The 20,954-nt window shown below is 38.6% G+C and overlaps 1 protein-coding gene across 5 annotated transcripts in view; it reads right to left on the bottom strand.

Moving 5' to 3' along the window:
* Window positions 1-6,296: 6,296 nt before the first annotated feature.
* The window catches only part of LOC144608554 (nuclear receptor subfamily 6 group A member 1), a 234,437-nt gene continuing 219,779 nt past the window's right edge, over window positions 6,297-20,954 (bottom strand). For all 5 annotated transcript variants that reach the window (XM_078426490.1, XM_078426492.1, XM_078426491.1 and 2 more), the window contains 2 exons: window positions 13,206-13,358; window positions 6,297-10,109 (listed from right to left, as the gene is read on the bottom strand). In XM_078426490.1, the coding sequence (XP_078282616.1) occupies window positions 10,021-10,109; window positions 13,206-13,358 (242 nt within the window). In that variant the 3' untranslated portion in view covers window positions 6,297-10,020. The remainder of the gene's footprint in view (window positions 10,110-13,205; window positions 13,359-20,954) is intronic.

The following is a 20,954-nucleotide window of genomic DNA, read 5'->3' as shown; positions in this document are numbered from 1 at the left end:
TTCAGACTGATGTCAGGGGGGCTGATAATCTTCATGGACTGTGCAGTTGGTTTTGTTAGATCTTGTTGGAAGCATTTCTACACCTGTGGCAGATGCACTACAGTGGATGGTATTGTAGATAGTGAAGATGGTTGTCAAAAATTCAGCAGGATCTTGATCGGTTGGGCATGTGGGCTGCGCAATGGTTGATGGAATTTTATAGAGAAATGTGAGGTGTGCAGTTTGGAAAGTTTAACATTGGCAGGACCTACACAGTGAATGGTAGGGTTCTGGGAAGTGTTGTAGGGCAGAGCGATCTAGGAGTGCAGGTACGTAGTTCGTTGAAAGTGAAAGTGGTGTCACAGGTAGATGGGGTGATCAAAAAAGCTTTCAGCGCATTGGCCTTCATCAGTCAGTATTGAATGTAGAAGTTGGGAGGTCATACTGCAGTGATTTAAAACATTGGTGAGGCCACATTTAGAGTATTGTGTTCCGTTTTGGTCACCATGTTATAGGAAATATGTTGTCCAGCTGGAAAGGGTGCCAAGAAGATTTACAAGGACGTTGCGACGAATCGAGGGCCTGAACAATAGGGAGAGGTTAAGCAGGTTAGGACTCTATTCCTTGGAGCACAGAAGGATGAGGGTGATCTTAGAGGTGTATGAAATCATGAGAATAGATTGAGTAAATGCACAGAGTCTTGTACCCAGAGTAAGGGAATTGAAAGCCAGAGAACATAACTTTCTGGTGAGGGGGTAAAGATTTAATAGGAACCTGAGGGGTAACCTTTGTATACAAAGGGTGGTGGTGTATGAAACGAGCTGCTGGATGAGGTAGTAAAAGCAAGTATTTTCATAATGTTTAAGCATTTAGATAGGTACATGAATAGAATAGGTTTAGAGGGATATGGGCTAACCGCAGGCAGATGGGACTAGTGTAGATGAGGCATGTTAGTCAGCGTGGGCAGGTTGGGCCGAAGGGCCTGTTTCCACGTTGCACTATGACTTGCCTAAGGTAGGTTTGTGCCTTGAATAATTTGTTTTATTTTAGGAAACTGGTCCAGGTGTTCTGGGTGGGTTCAGGTCAAAGTCTACATTGCAACCCAAATAGGAAGGAGGAACACAACCTTCCCAAATCTGCCAATTGATCTGATGGCTAGTTCCAAAGTCCAACTTGAAATTAGTTCAAAGATATGTAGTTTACTTTGGCAGTGTTGTCTTGGGGCATGGATCTGCTGCCACAGGAGATAAGAGCATGGCAGAATTCATCCCTGACCATACCACACTAACTCCACAGCAGCAGTACATCAATACATTTTGTTACACATGGCTAGTATGGTACCTGATCTACGTATTTTGGAAAACAGTTATAAATGCCACATTTTTAATTCTCACGTCTTTAATTTTAAATTCATGCTGAATGGAAAAAAAACATTTGACAGAATGAAAAGAAATACATTTGTGAAATCAGTGATGTTCCAAATTTGCAGTTATCACCAAGACATTTGCACCCGACTTTATGAACTCAAAAATTAGGAACGCATGAATATTCAGAATTTAGTATGATCATAGATAGGAAACCTTGGTTTAGTGGATGAAATCTAGTCTGTGGGGAAATGATTGAGATGTTGTCAAGCTCTCCAGAGCCCATTTCTGGACTAACTTTTCATTGTGATCAATGCAGTAAGCTATTTTGATATGCAAGGTGATTTTAAAAAAGGTTGGTGCACAAATGCCACAATTCCTGCTAAGGTTATGTGACACTAACACAGTCATTCACAAAACAGACTGGAGACTCTGGTGAGTTGATTCACATTTATTTTTCAAATTTCTAACACTCTAAACATGCTTTTGAACACTTATTGGTCACATTTCTCAGAAGGTAGTCAAGTTACTGAGCAGAGCAAACAGAAATCCAGAAAGAAACCTTTATTACATTTTCTAATACATGGAAAAAACATGTTGCACACTTTATTTTTAACAATATATCTGGCTCTGAACTTTGATCCCGTTGCCCTATATACTCTGGATGTAAATAATCAGTGATCCTTTCATAGCTGAAAGATATACATGTTAGCTATCAAAGGTTAAGCTGAAGTGACACCATGTTTCCCTGATATATTCAAGGGATTTTGGGAAAAGCTAGAATTTTTTTAAAACTGGCCATGAATGTTGTGATTATTACAACAAATGCTTTTTTTTGTAAAGCCAGTCAGCTTCATTTTACCCGTAACTATTTCTGACAAAGAAATGAAGGCTCCTTGGCTATACTGTTGCAAATGAAAAGCAGCAACACTCTCTGAATTGAACTGCCTCAAAATTGTCATCTGAACTAATTTGAAAAAAACCCCAGAATCCTCTGCCCACTAGAAATGAAGAAATAATCAGTAACATTTCTTCCATTTTGCAGTTACATTATTTTGCCTTCCTTGTTCCTACCAGTAACAATGGATTGTGCAATGGCAAACCTGCTGGCGTTTCAACAGGCATGCTGACTAAAAGTACATAGGACCAGGAACATGGGATTACGAAGCTCAACTACTTCACAGACAGATCAGTTGAAGGAAAATCACTTTTCCTACTCAGTTGATAGTTTAAGGAAAATCAAATTAGGCCAGGTGCAAGTTTGTATATTTAGTGGTTTGACGTGCACACTTGGCAGTAGGATATTCCATCATCCGGAGCCATATTTTCTTCATGCTTATGAAGATGGGAAATGCCTAGTATTATCGAAATTTAAGACTGATACCCATGGCAGATGTCTAAATATATTTAAAGATAAGTTGTTATTTTATTACATTGAATTTAAAAAGGAGCTAACTCTTCCCCCACAGTTGCAGATCCTCCCTGTGGTAGGGTTCTGTTCCTGTGAACTGTCTCTAACCCACACAGTCACTCTGTAACTCACTCACATGTATGAGCTGTATTAAGGTGGGCATTTCTAAGCTGGGGAGGACCTGTGTACCAGTTTTTTAGTTTTAAGCTTTAGTTTTTTTTGTTTAGAAAAGTATAATGAAGTACTCAATTTTTAGTGGTGGAAGCAGGTTCGCCTGTAACTTTCATTGGGGTATTCAATAAATTCTTGTGGGAGAAACTGAGTAACATCACAAGGGGCTAAATAACATCATGCAGGGGCCCGGTGATTCTAGGGATACTTATTTTCTAACAAACCATTCTAAAATGCAGGAGTAGGCATATTAGATATGGCATGTATCCGCTAACAAACATGTAAAATAGTCTGGAACTAAATGAGACTACAGATGCTGGAATCTTGACAAAAAAATCAAGTACTGCAAGAACTCAGTGGGTCAAGCAGCATCCAAGGAGGGAATGGACAGATGACATTCAGCGTCAGGACCCTTCTTCAGACAGTTGAATGATTTTTAAGCATAACTAGAAATGTTGACTGTTTCACCCCACTGATCAAACCTTCAAGCACCAAGGGTTTCAAGCACCTTTGGTTTTTGTTTGATTTCCAGCATCTACAGGTTGTCTTTCGCTTCAATTATATACGGAGTGGGGGGGGGGAACAGGACGAGTTATCAAGCACTGCTAGGCTGGCAATCTGCTGTGCATTGATGGGAGCCCAGCCCAGGGCTCGGTCTCCTCAAACAGCTTTCATAACGCTTTCTCTCATGCAAAATTCTGCCACTGTCAGTTTTATAAGGAACCTGAGGGGCACATATATTCACACAGAGGGTGGTGAGCTGCCAGATGAAATTGTTGAGGCAGGTACAATAACATTTAAAAGACATTTGGGCAGGTACATGGATAGGAAAGGGCCAAACACAGGCCAGTGGGGTACCTTGGTTGGCATGTTCATTGGATGGAAGAGCCTGTTTCCATGCTGTGTGACAATACTTTTATCCATGATAACTCAGACAGTCTTAACAATTTGTAAACCATTTAGGAGGGGATGTTATCATCACAAAAAGTGGCAACAAAAGTTCACACATAATGGAAATACTAACAATTCTCACACTTTGACTGGGTTGAATTTGGAGAACTAAAATGTCATGTAGCTGGGGAATCTGTCTGGAGTTAACCCGGAATAAAATGGATGGCAAATTACAGAGATGATTCACTCACTCCCAGAGTTGATGATACATCAGCTCTAGTCAGATTTTTTTCCTGGGAAAACGTCAATTTTTGAACAAGAGCAAAAGATTGGTTTGGGGAGAGGATGACATTTTCTCAACAGACTGAAGCAGATCTGAACTTGGCAGAGAATTCTTGCTGATTTCTCCAGAAAAGTTGCAGGATGTTTATTGATTACTGCAGTTCTATTTTAGCTACCTGTTTCTCAGTCATGTTTATAATCAGAATGTTTGAAACATGTACAGCGACAGCTTTGCAAGTAATGACAAACTTGCAATGAAGTACACTTCAGTCAGCTCTCATCGTGTGCGCTGCAGCTGAACTTCTATCAGGCTGAGACCATCAGTTGTACAGCATTATGTGAAGATGCATTTAAACAAACTTTCACCACTGACATGGCTGATTCTCATCATCTCCACTCGCTGTTCACTGAACCAATCTGCTTTAGCCAGAGCACAAACATTCTGACTCAAATTTCATTTTGAATCTGCAGGTTAAAATGATGCAGCTAATGACTGCAATGAAAACTGTGATGCATTCAAACACTAGAGTGTTGAATTAACACATTCATGTAAACAGCAAAAAAAAATTCAACATTTCACATTATCCCTTTACGACATTAAACAACAGGATGTCACATGAGGTAGTTTTTCCACACTGTCATTTGTGTAAATTATGCATCAACTATTACAAGACACATTCCACAATTCAAAGAAAACACAACTCACAATAGGCAATATGAAGCGGTTACTTAGATAATCTGGTATCTTGTGCCACTGACTGGCGCTTTCCAGAGATACGGCGCTTTTCTCATGGACATATTTGGGATATCAAGGCATTCTTCTACGACAGTGTTTAAATTATTTATAAACACTAAAACATCAAAACATTTATCAATCTTCTATCAATCCTTTCCTTCAAAATTTGTTGCTACATGTTATGACTTGTTTTGGGTGCCAAACATGTTTTGCTAAATAATGTAATTATTTTTAATTATTTTCATGCAAAGTCATTTTGTAATATTTACTTTATGTTCATTATCTATTATTTGTCTAATATTATAAATAGTTTTGAAACAAAGCCAAAATACAATGTGGATAGATGGATCTTTAAGCTTAATATGCAAGTTATAGTGTCAGAGAACTGTTTAAACTCTGAGAGGTACCCTAACCAAATGTGGTAAATACTGGAAATTGGTGCCAAGGCAATAATATATAAATATATATATCAATGTTTGAGAAATTTAGACAGACACATGAACAACTAAATACAGGGATATGGACAATATGTAGGCGTATGGGATTAGCTGGATTGGCACCATGGTTGGCACAGGCACGGGCTGAAGGGCCTGTTCCAGTGCTATTCTAGTGTAATGGGGATAAAACCTGCTTTGCAGCATTTGAAGGTGGTAGCTCGCCACTACCTTGTCATGGGCATCTGGGAATGGGCAATAGTATTGCAATCTATGCACCCATCCCAGGAGAATAAAAAAAATATTATGGTTTTGTGACAATAATGCCTTAGGAAATCCACTTAATTGATTACAATTTGAAAAAGAACATTACCATGTCTGAATGCTGCCAGTAAAGAAAACCTAATCGTGTAGTAACTAGGATATGGGAAATAAAAATTTGAAACGAAAATAAATGTTGAACTCTTAGCAGTGTGAATTATATTTTCACCATACGAGCTGATTTTGAAGCAGTGGAAATTGAGGGGGTGGGTGTTCCCAATTTTAATGAAAAATGACAATGCAGATCCTTCTTTTGAATGGCAGAGTAAATGAGTAATTAATGAGGCACAAGTCAGAAGTAGTACATGCATCCACTATTAGCAGCCAGGATTGGATATTTATACAGAACCTGTATTGAGGAGAGTGGATGAGTGGAAACATTCACATTCAAACCAAAGAATCACTGCTATTTTAAGTAACTTATACAAGACTTGTCATCCCTAAATTTGTCCATGAAAGAAGCTTTCAGCATAAAGCTGGTTTTTCCAACGGGTCATTTGTTTAAATATAGATCCCTGAGCTACAAACTGCTTTGCATGGAAGGCAGTGATGACCCTTAGAAAAGCCTAGGCTTTATGCTGCTGTATTCATTATTTTTCATTTATGATTAAACATCTTCTATAAACACTACTTATTTCTATAGTTTCACTATACACCAATGTACCCTCCCTCCCTCCCCTCCCCCCCCCCCCCTTTCCTGCTCCTGGCTACATAGCAGGACTGATTGCCGCTTATCATCCTGAGAAAGAGATACATTTTCACAAACATCTAACTTGAAAATTTAACTCAATTTAAAAAAGTAAATAATTAATATTTGTGGTTTACTTTCAGCCACATTCACAAAAAAACTTGTAAAAGATAATTAAAACAAAAAGGTAGAAATAAATTTCAAGTTTAAGGAGGGTTTTCGCTTTGAAGGTCTGGACAATCATGTTTGAAGGAATTGATGAAAATATGGAACTGGAAACTGTGTTGCCTCGCTGTTTACATTCTGAAGCGTTTCCACAGTGATACAAAGTCCTTTTAGTTCCACATATACTGGGTTTTGGTTGCATTTCAATCAATTCACATTTACTGGCTGGCTGTTTTCAAACATATGTATTAAACATTTACCAAGTAGTTCTAGAATGATCAAGTGTTTGATAATTAACAACTAGAAATGGGTACATTTTATTTTTTGCCTCCACAAGCTAATTCCATTGTGATTGGGAAGGAAGAACAAAATGCCAAAAAACAGTTACATGACCAGTGCTGAATGCATTGAGATTAAGCATGATTTGAATTGTAACTGATTTACTATCCCTATCTCCAATTGTGGAAGATGCTTTACTTGGAACCCACATCATCATTCAAATATTAGTTTTAGGTAGAAATTGGAAAATCTAACAAAAGTGATTAAGATCAAAAGCCATTATTGTGTTGAGTGGAAAGTACCATCTAAAAATTCTAAGCCCTTACTTGGCAAATGTTGCCCACATTGTTGGGAAATTTATTTTAAAAACTAACATTTAGCTTGCTTTTTTAAAATGTGCAGAGACAAACTGGTTTCAGATCATCCATGTTTTTTCGAAAAAATAATAATTTCAATTCCCTGATTAAAAAAATCCAGCCTTCCAACCATTTCCCTCAATTGCAATTTAAAAGAGAAAGATACTTGTGGTTAAAAATTTCTACTTCTAAAACTAGTTCTTCTACTTTCATCATAATACCTGAGTAATTTTCGTATGCAACACAACACATTCACTTTACCCTGTTTTAAAACAAGCCATAAAAGACTTGTGACGACGATCAAGATGAAGACGCCTGCATTTAAGAGTTCAGGTATGTCAATTTTCAAGCAGATTAAGCTCAAAGCATTATAGCTATTCCTGGAGCATTGTGAACCTTTTTGTTGTCTTTAATCATTTCCATGCCAATTTATGAACAGTTTTGACCAATTTTTACTGAATTATACAGGTGAGAAGCTTTTTGTAAAAGTCAATAGCTTATGCAATCTTAAATATTTTCTATCAGAATAGAGTCCAGAATTTTGATAAATGGCATAAATCTCTTGCCTTAAACTGAGCATATCTGGAGTCTGGTTGCAGGAATGATTGAATAAATGTGATCACAAAGTAGGATAGGGAGCTGAAAGAATACCTCGTATAAAAAGGTTTTCTTGTTTTGATTTAACTAGTGGGGAAGAAAATGAAAGTAAAAATCGAGGTAAAAAGGCACCTACAAATCCTCCGTGAACATCTGAGGTAAAATAGGTTGTATAGAATCTATTTCACATGAGGAGTGTATACTGTATGCATGTACATTATGGAATTATGTTAGCAGGCCATCGATGGGAAACAGGTTACTTTAATAAGTTAACTGCAACCACGAATAGCACCTTACAAAATTCCCATCTACTGCAAGTAAATGCACTAAGAATTTTATTTTGTTTAATATTAATGTAAATCAATTCATTGCCCAGCATTGCTCACAGAAGTTTATTTTAGGTTAATCCCTCACGAAGTATGAACATTTTGTGGAACTAGCGTAAAATTTCAGAGGTTCTTGGCAACTTTGAGATCACAGGAAACAATGACTTAACAATATTGAAAGAACACTCCCACCAAGCCATAAGTAGATTTAGAAGGTAGAACTGCTAAAACGAAGAAGGTTCAGGATAGAGCATCATTGTTGCCTGAAAGGCAGGTTCAAAGAATAGGTTTGACTTCAGTAATGATCAAAGTTTCTATTACTGATCTACAAAGTTTTCAGCAAGGCATGTAGCTCAGAGAAAGGAACAATGAGTGGATTTGGACACTGTGAGAGGATTTGGCCATGTTACTGAATTTCAATTAATTCAGTGACATATGTTGAGTCTTTGACTTATAAAATAATGATAGTATACAAAATAGTGTACAATATCTTGATCATTTACAGGAAAGAGACTGCGTAGTTCTGAATTTCATAATTGTGCAAGTATTCCTAGACAAATCCATTTCTTCCCCCTGCCTACATCCATATTAAACATTTAACAGGTGAACACTCTAAAGCTAACCAGATTACAAAGGAATCTTCATGATAATGACTTGAGAAGGTTAAAAAGGCTTGCCAAACAATCTTTCCCCATAAACAGTCCCATCTCACTTGGATCCCTTTTGTGATCAATTTAATTTAGTCTATGCTACCATGACTATGCATGTTGATGTCTAAAACACAACTTTACTTTCTCATGGGCAAAGTAGGTCAAATAAAGATAATATCCTCACAAAAAAATGGTGTTGACAGGGAAGATATCTAGGTGCACGTGCCTCGGAAAGCAATGCTGCCTTGTACTTCAAGTTTCCAAAAGTCAAATGAGAATAAAACTTTATAACTTATTTTAGCTCCTTATAATGTTATCCCTGGGCAAGGACTTACAAATAATTTACAAATGCTTGAAATTTTAAAGATACAATGCACAGTAAATCTAAAATATATTTACCATTTCCTGTTTACGAAATCTTTGGTTTCTATTTTAGAAGCATATATAGGTGGACCTCCCATTGATCCTTGACCACGACATTACTGTCTGCTCTGGACTCGTGTTAATATTATAACACCATCAATATTCCTGTATTGTGGAGCTGGGTTTTTTGATTTACAGTAAATATTCCAAGATGGCACAACTTTTTCTAAGCATCTGCATCAGTATCAAATGCAATATTAATAAAGTATGAGCCTTATAAGAGGAAATTAATGGGAAATTAATACATTTTCCCATTAGAGGTCAACTGTAACTGCCTCAGAGAAAACAAAAACACTGCTTGTAAATAACCTGGTTGCAGCACCTGGATGCACTTTATTGCACCATCCTTCTGCAGGATCCCAACTGAATTTGTATACAAAAATGATGCTCACACAACACATATCAAAATTTAACAATAAACCCTCTTGCAAAGCCTGGAAATAGAGGCAAATACATTTTGCAATCGATCTGACTGCAGTTAGTACCGATTTGTTGTATCAAGGCAGCAGCTTGCCAGAATGGACCACTTTAGTGATAGCCTTAAGGCATTTGAAATGGAGAGAGACGCAAATAGTCATCTCATTATTGAGGTAGTCTTAATAAAGAAAACTTTTCTCAGCCCCCTCCCCCCAAAATATAAAAAATTCAACTAGACCTAAAATGGCAATACTGTAACAATAACACCCTACATCCCGTAAACTGCAAGGAAATGTATCAACTGCATTGTACAGAAGCATGTGCACTGCGTTGAAGATCATACATTCAACTCTGTCGTGAAATAAATAGATAAAGTAAAATATAGCTGTTGTCAGAGTTACAGGGTTTCACTCTCAATCTGAGCATTTTCTCCTGTTCTCCAAACCTTGATCAACTTTATTCCCCATCTGTATTCCTTCTTCACCTGAGGCAGTAAGGCATGGAAAATTCAAGGGCCACAGGCTGATGGCTCATTCTTTACTTGTGTTGGCTTTACATGAGTGCAGGACTGCTTTGAAAAGCAGAGGCAGCTGTTCCAAAGGAATATTGACCAGTTTACCTGCAAGATATGGTTGAACATTAACTGAGATATTTTATGAATTATAAGCTTTTATTAACTTGGTTCCTTGCATGTGTTAAACAATAATTTTACACCAGAATTCACTATCAGTACCCTCTACCTAGGCAAGTGAGAACAATGCAGCAATTTTAACTTCAAATACTTACCAACAATCTCAGCTGAATTAACAAACTTTTTCTCCCACCACTTAAATATCAGAATATCAATGGATTTGGATTTGAAATTGCCAATGGCATAATTCTTGAAAAGTGGCAGCTTTGGAAAATTATAACTGCAACATTTACAATTCCTTCACTTCTTTAAATGAAAGAGGGTACACTGAGTCATCAGGTCTAGGAGACATCCAGTTTTTGTTATCTTTGTTACTGACCTTTTATATATTTGATCCTTCAAATTCTCTAATTAATTTATTTTTATGTTCACTTGTTCTGTTTACCTCCATTTTGGAACAAGTACCCTTAAAAAGTATGCCATTTACTTTTTATCCATTATAATGTCCTTAATCTTTCTTTCATGGGGTTCTTTGCCATTCTCTACCAAAATAGCTGTCCTAAATCAGAGGTCAACGCATACTAAAAAAAAAATGTGAATTCTCATTTTGTACTCCATAAGTCATAGGAGCAGAATTAGGCCATTCAGCCCATCAAGTCTGCTCCGCTATTCAATCATGGCTGACATTTCTTTCCCTCTCAAACCCATTATCCTACCTTTTCCTAATAAACGTTGACATCCTTATCAATCAAGAACCTGTCAATCTCGGCTACCCAATGACTTGACCTCCATAGCCGTCTGTGGTAATGAATTCCACAGATTCACCACCCTCTGATTAAAGAAATTCCTTCTCATCTCCTTTCTAAAGGGACGTCCTTTTATTCAAGGCTGTGCCCTCTGATCCTAGACTCTCCCACTATTGGAAATATCCTAACCACATCCACTCTAACTAGACCTTTCACTATTCAGTAAGTTTCAATGAGTTCCCCCCTCATCCTTCTAAACTCAAGCAAATACAGGCCCAGTGCCGTTAAACGCGCCACAATCATACTTTAACCCAATCATCCCCAGGATCATTCTTGTAAACGTCCTCTGGACCCTCTCCACATCGTTCCTCAGATATGGAGCCCAAAACTGCTCACAATACTCCAAATGTGATCTGACCAGTGCCTTATAAAGCCACAGCATCTCATCCCTGATTTTATATTCTGCCCCGACTCTCTTCAGTTTCAGGCACGTTGTTGCTGTAAAGACTGACTCAAAAAAAATTCAGTCTGTCATTTTTTTAGTCCCCAATACTGCTACTCTAGTATCGTTTTCCAGTGGTCCAATGTCCACTCTTGCTTCTCTTCGACTCTTCATATATCTGAAGAAACTTTTCCTATTATCTTTTATATTATTGGCTAGCTTACCTTGATATTTCATGTTTTCTCCTCTTATTGCCTTTTAGTTACCTTCTGTTGGCTTTTAAAAGCTTCACAATTCTCTAGCTTCCCACTAATCTTTGCAATATTATATGCCTTCTCCTTTAGTTTTATGCTGACTCTGACTTCCTTTGTCAGCCGCGGTTGCCTCATTCTTCCCTTAGAATCGTCTTTCCTGCTTGGTTTGAAAAGATCCTGTGTCTTCTGAATTACTCCCAGAAACTCCTGCCTTTGCTGTTCCACCATCATTCCTGCTAGGGTCCCTTTTCAATCAACTTTAACCAGCTCCTCCGTTGTGCCTCTGTAGTTACCTTTACTCAACAGTAATAACGACACATCTGATTTCATCTTCTCCCTCTCAATTTTATCATATTATGTTCATCGCCTCCCAGGGGTTCCTTTACCTCAGTTTGTTGCATAACGCCAAATCCAGAATTGCCTTTTCCATACTAGGTTTGACTACAAGCTGCTCTAAAAAGCCATCTCATAGGTACTCTACAAATTCCTTCCCTTGGGATCCAGTACTAATCTGATTTTTCCAGCCTGCGTGCATATTGAAATCCTGCATGACCATTGAAACATTGCTCTTCTTACACGCCGAGTGTATCCCCTGTTATAACTTGTAACCTACATCCTGCCTACTGTTCGGAGGCCTGTATATAACTCCCATCAGGGTCTTTATGCCCTTGCAGCTTCTTCACTCCACCCACAAGGATCCTATATCTTCTGCTATATCTGCTAAGGACTGAATTTCATTCCTTAATAGCAGAGCCAAGCCACCCCATCCGCCTACCTGGCTGTCTTTTCAATTGGATGTGTAACCTTGGATATTCAGCTTTCAGCTTCGATCCTCTTTCAGCCATGTCTCTGTCATGCGCACATCGTACCTACCAATTTCTAACTGCGCTATAAGCTCATCTACTTTGTTCTGTAAACAGCTTGCATTCAAATAAAGCACCTTTAGTTCACTATTTACCTAAAAATCCAAATCCACTTCTCCCACACTAATCTTTGAGCCATGCGTTCAAATTTTTAATCTTCTCGACCCTCTGCAAATTTGCTCATGCCTAAGGTAGGAATCCAAAGATTATTACCTTTTTGGTTCTGCTTTTCAATTTAGTCTCTTGCTGCTCAAATTCCCTCATCAGAACCTCTTTGCCTGTCCTACCTACGTCATTGGTACCCACATGGACCACGACGACAGGATCTTTCCCCTCCCACTCCAAGTTCCTCTGCAGCTCATACGACATGTCCCGAACCCAGGCACCCAACACAGCCTTCTGGATTTTCAGTCCTCGTGATAGAGAATTGTGTCTATTCTCCTGGCTATACTATCCCCAATGACAACTACATGTCTCTCCCCTCTTGAATGCTGCCTGATCCACAATGCATGGTTAGATTACTCATCCTTCCTACAGCTCCCACACTTGTCTGCACAGGGAGCACAAAGCTCAGACGTGCTTGACAAGCTCAAGGGCCGAGGCTCTTCTAACACCACCTCTATCTCCATCTCCCTGGAGACACACCTGTCATGGACCCACATTTTTTTTGCTTAAGATGTAACAGGCATAATTTCACTGCATGATGGGCAGATGTTGTGTGAATGCAACAATAAACCATGTCTAACTGATTTAGTTAACGGTACTTCATTTAAACTTACCTGCAATGTAGCGTATTTCTGGCAGACACATCATGAGTTCAGGGAAACGATTGGTCTGGTGCGGGTACTTGAACTCAGTGTAATCCTGGCACACATACCAGTAACGCTTGTTCAACTGCTCCAACTGAGACACATTGGTCAGGCCCCCAATATCTACAAAACAAGAAACAAATATTGAAATGGGACTTTGGTTGACAAAGTAATGTCATCACCAATTAATTTACAATGATTATGTGAGAACGCTGATGATATTAGCAACACTTACTGACTGAATTTAAATTTCACAGCTTGCAAATGCAAATAAAGATACTGAGCATCAACGTGGTACACAACCATGTAATACTTTTTTTAAATTCTTAAAAGGTTTTAGAACAGTTAACATAACTATGGGCATTTCATATGTTAATTTGCAAATTAATCACAAATGGTAATTATAGAATTAAATATAAATAAACAAATTTGTGAAAGTTATTCACCATGAGCAGCTTAGTAACCACCTCTTATCTAACCTTTCAATTTGTCAAACTCTGAATAATTTGAAACAAAATCTGGCCACACCAACATTAGACGTCGGATTGGGGTCAGTATGACACTGAACATTGAATAAACAAACAGTACTACCAATGCCAAATAACTTTACTATGTTTCATATCAGACCCCATAAAAAGAGAAACAGTCATTGTAAATAACTGCAGAATTAAATTATTTGTATTCAACATTATCAAATAATTGTAAGTGGTCTTCTGCATTCCTGTTACCAAGGAATGATTACCCCCAAGTGAATCTCAATGCCTGGAAGCTTAAACAACACTTAAACATCAGGACAGAAACATTGTGCAATTCACATTTTTGTTTACTGAGCAGCACCAGAATCATGCGTATGTCATTAATACACTTAATTAAAATAATCTAAAATCAACAATAAAGTTTCAGCTGGCGTTGCATCAGAGTATCATGCACAATGGTGGGCGAGATAAGATTATAATTAAGTACTTTGTATCTCAATCTCCACCTGAAGAAAGTGAGCCGCTGGATGAACTGAGCATGTTAGGCAGCATCTGTGAGAGAAATACACATCCCTTCATCTCGACCTAAAGAGCAGAGGGGAAGTAGCTAGTGTAAAGAGGTAGGAGAAGGAGGTGTAGGACAAGAGCTTGTCTAGTGCATTTGGTGCTCATGATGTGGCCTCGCCAATGTAGGTGAGACCAAAAACAGGCTAGGAAACTGCTTTGCCAAGTATTTGCACTATGGCCATCCAGATCTCCTAATTGCCAGCCATTTTAATGTCCTATGCTCCATCCGTTGTTGCCACGTGCTATCACCCCTCCTTATTCAGCTCCCTTTCCTATCAAACTGCAGAATCAGCAACGTTTTGTTCGCCACTTATCACCCCTTGGCCTCTGTTACTATCTACATTACCACCCCGCCCCTCCCCCACCACCTGACTTATCTCCCAATCAACCTTTCCTATCTGTATCCACCTACTGCTTGGTAGCTCTTGTTCCCCACTCCCCTCTTGACACCGACTCTAGATGAAGGGTTTTGACCTGAAACGTCCAGTCCTTTTCCTTTCGTAGATGCCGCCTAATCTGCTGTTCTTTTGTTTTGCTGTAGATTCCAGCATCTGCAATCTCCTGTGTCCTCACCCAGAAAAAAATGTTACAAGGAATAACGTCTCTGAGAACAGGTCATGTTGTGAATGCTAAAATTGCAACTTTCTTTATTAAACTTTAAGCAGGCCAGTATGATGCGTACTTACAGTTCATTGATAATCAGAATATGGGAACATACACATTTCTAGGTACCTTCATTTTTGGCATCAAAATGCAGATCCACATAATGGTTCATGTCAAGGTCACTAAGGAATACTTGAATTAAGGTTTCTTGAAATTATTTGAAAATTGAGTAATAAAAGTCTATCCAAAACTTAAAGACGGAAAAATGTTATTCACAAATCATTTACATTGGGAATGGGCAAAGATGACGCTTTACTCAAATACACGGTACCACATTTCTCAAGAGTTGAAGGTGTACTTGAATGGAGCAAGTGCTTCTGATGAAGGATGTCCAACCAGTAATGTGAACTGTTCTCTTTCCACAGATGAGCGTTTCTAGCAATTTTATTTCACATTTCTTCTATCTAAAGCCTATTACTTTTCATTCAGCTGCTTGTTGTACCCTGGTCTCATCACAGCAGTAAACTAAGGTTCCAGAACACAAAACGATGCACAAGATCTTCATAAACTAATTTCAGATATATCATTTTACTGTTGGAAGTACCAGAAGTTTTAGAGAAAATATGTCCGAGAACTGAGGCAGCCAAAGTCAGAGAAGAGAAACAATGCAGAAAGCAGCACAAGATTGCAGAGGAATTGCAAAGATGAGGACATTTAAAGCCAGAGGGACTTGAAAACAGTTACAAAGGAAGGATAGGGGGCTGGCGAGGAGCAATTAAAGAAATTAAACCCAGAGAGAATGAAACCCAAATAAGGTATCAAAGAGTGTGGGTTTCATAAAACAATGGAAATTAGATTAGCTGAAGGCGGCAATTTTGTGGAATGGATGCAATTTATGTCAACAATGCAGAAAAAGTGAGATTTCAGTTTCGCCTATGGATTAAACACGATTTCAAAGTATGCATAGCACGATTCAACCTGAAATAGTACAAAGGAAGGTGGAATCTGTGGTGAGGAAGTGAAGTTGAAGTTCAGCGTGGGGTGGGGAAGAGGGGAGTTAATAAAAACAATGTTTTTCCTCATGCTTAATTGAAAGTTACATTCACTTATCTACTAAGTAATATTAAGGAGTCTAGCAGTTGACATCGTGACACGTTGAACATAAGCAGCTCTGGATTCCATCAGCACAAAATATGGAAATTGACCCCATTCCTTCAATTAATTGTCTAGGTCTAGTGGATATCGAAGAATATAAAGAGAAATATTCCAACTTTGATTAAGCGAAGTACTATGCCAAATGCTTCCCGAGTAGACGTGAATTGCTGTAGATTCCTAACTATGTAACAGGATTAAATTTACCAGGGCCAAATAATGTTGGCAAAAGCTTCAGCCTTTAAAGTATTAAGCACATGTGTAGCAGATTTTAACTTGTATATTGTCTGATTTTTTTACTGAATAAAGAGTTAAGAACCCAACCACTCCACTACCAGTTATGAAAATGCTCTATCTCATGATGGTCTGCCAATAAAATAATATTTGTGTAGAGTTAAATATATAATGCTTTGTGATACAAATTTACATAAAAGAATTAATTGGATACACTGCATTAAATACATTAATTGAATACACTGCGATCATACTAACACAAATGGAATTCCCTTCAAGGGGACGGCGATGGCATAAAGTAGTCATTCAATGGCTGTGAACCATTTTGACACATAATACGACATCTACAATAAAGAGACAAATATTGCAAGGCCATCCATACCATGTGCCATACCATGTTTGTCAGATGGAAAAACATTTATCCATCAACCGACTAGGAAAATAATAAGGAGTTTTGAGCGCAGTTAATAAAATTAAGCAACCCCAACTATCCGAGGTAGAGAATCCTAAAGATTCAGCAATCTCCGAGTGGAGAAATTTCCCCACGTCTCAGTTCTATGAGTTATCCTTATTGTGAGAATGGTCCCTTTCCACTACACCCCTCAGCCAAGGGGAAAGTCATCCTTGCAATCATCTTGCCCAAGCCTGCAAAAATTCTATTATAAACCTACCGACTCCCAGTTCTTTGGATGACACTTCCTCCCACCTTGCCTCTTGCAAATACTTGCAATTCCTCCATTTCCGCCGCATCTACTGCCAAGATGAGACTTTCCATTGTAGGACATCTGAGATGTCCTCTTTCTTTAGTAAACGTAGTTTTCCCCTTTCTGTCATAGGTCCCTCACACATATCTCCTGTGTCCTGTAGCTCTGCTCTTTTTCCCCCTCCCCCCAGAAGGAACAAGGACAAAGATACCCTGGTCCTCAATTTCACCCCACCAGCCACCACACCCAACACATCATACGTTGACATTACTGTCAACTCAAATGCGATCTTACCACTAGTCACATCTTCCCACCTCCACCCCTTTCTGCTTTTGCATGATCTACTGAGTAATATTGTTTGAAACTGCTTAGCATAATTCAACCCCATGCTACAAAACATACCAAAAGACTTAGTAAATGCCTGATGATATAGTTGGTTTTCCAGTGCTGACACATACCATCACATTTGGGTACCTTATACTTTTGACATGAACTATAACAAACAAAGCAATACAAATAGTACACGTTGGGCCGGCACAGTGACACAGCTGGTAGAGCTGCTGCCTCGCAGTTGCGGAGACTCGGGTTCAATCCTGTCCTTGGGTGCTGTCTGTGGTGAATTTGCACATTCTCCCTGTGACCATATGGGTTTCCTCTGGGTGCTTCGCATCCCAAAGTTGTGCCGGTTTCTAGATTAATTGACCTCTGTAAAATTGTCCCTTACGTGCAGGGAATGGATGAGAAAGTGGGATAACATAGAACAGGAAGGCAGATTATTATCTGAATGGTGTCATATTAGGAAAAGGGGAGGTGCAATGAGACCTGGGTGTGCTTGTACATCAGTCACTGAAAGTAAGCATGCAGGTACAGCAGGTGAAGAAAGCTAATGGCATGTTGGCCATTGCTGGAGGATTTGAGTTTAGGAGCAAGGAGGTCCTACTGCAGTTGTACAGGGCCCTGGTGAGGCCATTATTGCTATTGAAGGAGTGCAGCTTAGGTTCACCAGGTTAATTCCCGGAATGGCGGCTCTGACATATGAAGAAAGAATGGGTTGACTGGGCTTGTATGCACTGGAATTTAGAAGGATGAGAGGGGATCTTATAGAAACATGTACAAATTCTTAAAGAATTGGACCGGCTAGATGCAGGAAAAATGTTCCCAATGTTGGGGGAGTCCAGAACCTGGGGTCACAGTTTAAGGATAAGGGGTAGGCCATTTAGGACTGAAATGAGGAAAAACGTATTCACCCAGACAATTGTGAATCTGTGGAATTCTCTGCCACAGAAGGCAGTGGAGACCAATTCACTGGATGTTTTCAAGAGAGAGTTACATTTAGCTCTTAGGGCTAAAGGAATCAAGGGATATGGGAAAAAAACAGGAACGGGGTACTGATTTTAGATGATCAGCCATGACAATACTGAATGGCTGTGCTGGCTCGAAGGGCCAAATGGCCTACACTTGCACCTATTTTTCGATGTTTCTAACAAGTGTGATTGGGTGATTGACAGTGAGCCAAAGGGCCTATTTCCATGCTACATCTCTAACTTATAAAGAAAAGTTACTCTAAATTATTAGAAATAGGAAATTGCAAACATTATTGTCCAATGTGACATTGCCATAAATTATATACAAGCCACCTGGTATGAAGATTAGAATGCTTCAGCCATGACCTTACTCAGATCATAATGTGTGTGGTCTGAGATTTGGGTTACGATTGGTGATTAAACCAAGAATTTCAGGACACCAAGGGTCATGATCATCACCAGCAACCTAAAAACATTTTATTTCTAACTGACTTTCAGACAGAAGGAGCTGATTACCACACCGAGCAACAAATAATCATATACAATAATGGTTTGGGCTATTTCCCACTCTTCACCTCCAGCTGTGTTATTGGTAAGGATATATTGTGGAATTTGTTTTTAATCAGTTTTTTATCTGTGTCTTTTATTGGCAAAAGGTGATCTCCAATTCAAAGAATAAGTTTGGATGAACAAATATTAATGTGTTTCAACGAAGTAATATAGTGTCTATTGTCTATCATCCACTACAACTAGTTTCAACGATTATATTATCTCTGGAATAATTAATTAGTTTTGCACACAACAGAATCAGTAGCCCTTACTTAGTTTCAGAAACAGAGATGAAATAACCCAACTCCTTTTCAGCATTCACAAAAACTTAACAGTTCTGGTCAGAAATATCGGTAGACTTACGTATAAATTTGAGTTTAGAAGAAAAAACTAAATAGTCCTGTATCAGAACATTTGCCAATTTTGGATTCACAGAACAATTCGTAATTGACAGAAATAGCAGATAAATATTTTAGAAATTTAAATGCCATAAAATGACAAAAAATGCATGTTGGTAATCTGTAATGAAAATGCTAAAAATCCTCAGCAGATGTTTTAATGAAAGCAAAACCAACTCTCCCTCCTGGATCTTCAAAGATTTTAACGTTCGACATGCCCTTCATTCAATTACTGACACTATTTTCTCTCTGCAGATGCTGCATGATTTGCATATTATTTCTGATATTTTCTGTTTTTATACCAAAATAAAAGGATAAAAAGACATGTTGATTGGCTGATGGAAAAATAGTATTTATTCAAAGTTTTAATCATGATGGAGCATTCGTATCAGAGGAGAAGATTCTCTAAACCTTTTCTTCCATAAAATCTTCGACATATGGAGCATAGTGGAAATACTTTCACAAATTTTTCATCATGTTTACCTTCAAGAATGTAAAAGGTTCCAAGTTGACACTACCTTAAGCACATTCATTACTTAAGATAAAATTGAGCAGACAAATCAAAAATGCCATCATCACTCCAATATAAGAATCAAGTGTACTGCTGCCATTGTATCTTTACCACACATTCCGATTCAAACTCCTGTGTCTGAACACCCTTCAGGCACAAATAATTTTGCCGTGTCACAGAAAGGAGAATTAGATGGGCCCATTAGAACCCGAGAATAACATAAGAGTTTGGCCTCTGAAAAATAATCTGGATACAGATAGATATTAATGATTCTGTTTAAAATGGGAAACTAAATGCATCAGGCACTTTATTAGAGGTGTGTAAAACCATGAGGGAAGTAGACAGTGCAAATGCACAGAACCCGAGGACATATGTTTACGATGAGAGGGGGAAGATTTAATATGAGGGCAACTTTTTTACACGAGTGGAACAAGCTGTTGGAGGAGGTAGTTGAGGCAGATACAATAGCAACAGTTAAAAGACATTTGGACATGTACGTTGATAGGAATGTTTAGGGGGATATAGTCCAAACACAGGCAGGTGGGACTAGAGCAGATGGAGCATCTTGGTCAGCATGTACAAGTTGGCTAAGGGCTTGCTTTTGTGCTGTATGACTATGATGCTAAGCAACCATTTGTACGTCCAATGTTAAAGGACTGAAGGTAACCAAATTGCTTTTTTGCAGATGAGCTATGGACCCAAAGACTGATAGTGTTTTTCAAATCTTAATGTTTGATTAAAGATTAATGCATCAAATTAGATCAGTGAAACAATCAAGGAGGGTTGAATTATTTGACACACGCACCTTGTGGTCTGGATGACCATACGTGAAGGAAGTGCAACTGGTTTGAGCATCAGGTTTCAGAGCTTAACCACCAGCTGCAGGCACTGCAGTGCTTTGGCAACGTTGAATACTATATGGTTAGCTGTTTTTTTACAGGTAGTTGTCCCACAGCTTAAGGAATTGCAGTCAGTGGGGGTAATAGTGACCGCCGGGTAGAGGAAGGGAGACAGGAAAGTAGTCAGGAAATCTCAGAGTGCATCTCACTCATAACCATTTTTCACATATTGGGAATCAATGAGGTTTTTACTCCCTGGGGAATTATGGTTTGTTTCATTAGGAATGGTGAAGACTGGGGGGGAACCTAACAGAGGTACAGAAAATTATGAAGGCACTGAGTGGATAAACAGTGTGGAAATTTTCCTCTTAGCACGTATCAA

This window comes from Rhinoraja longicauda, chromosome 31 (genome assembly GCF_053455715.1).
Source record: "Rhinoraja longicauda isolate Sanriku21f chromosome 31, sRhiLon1.1, whole genome shotgun sequence".
In the NCBI taxonomy this organism is placed as follows: domain Eukaryota; kingdom Metazoa; phylum Chordata; class Chondrichthyes; order Rajiformes; family Arhynchobatidae; genus Rhinoraja; species Rhinoraja longicauda.
The sequence above is the reverse complement of the archived record's forward strand: the minus strand, read 5'-3'. Positions and strand labels throughout refer to the sequence as shown.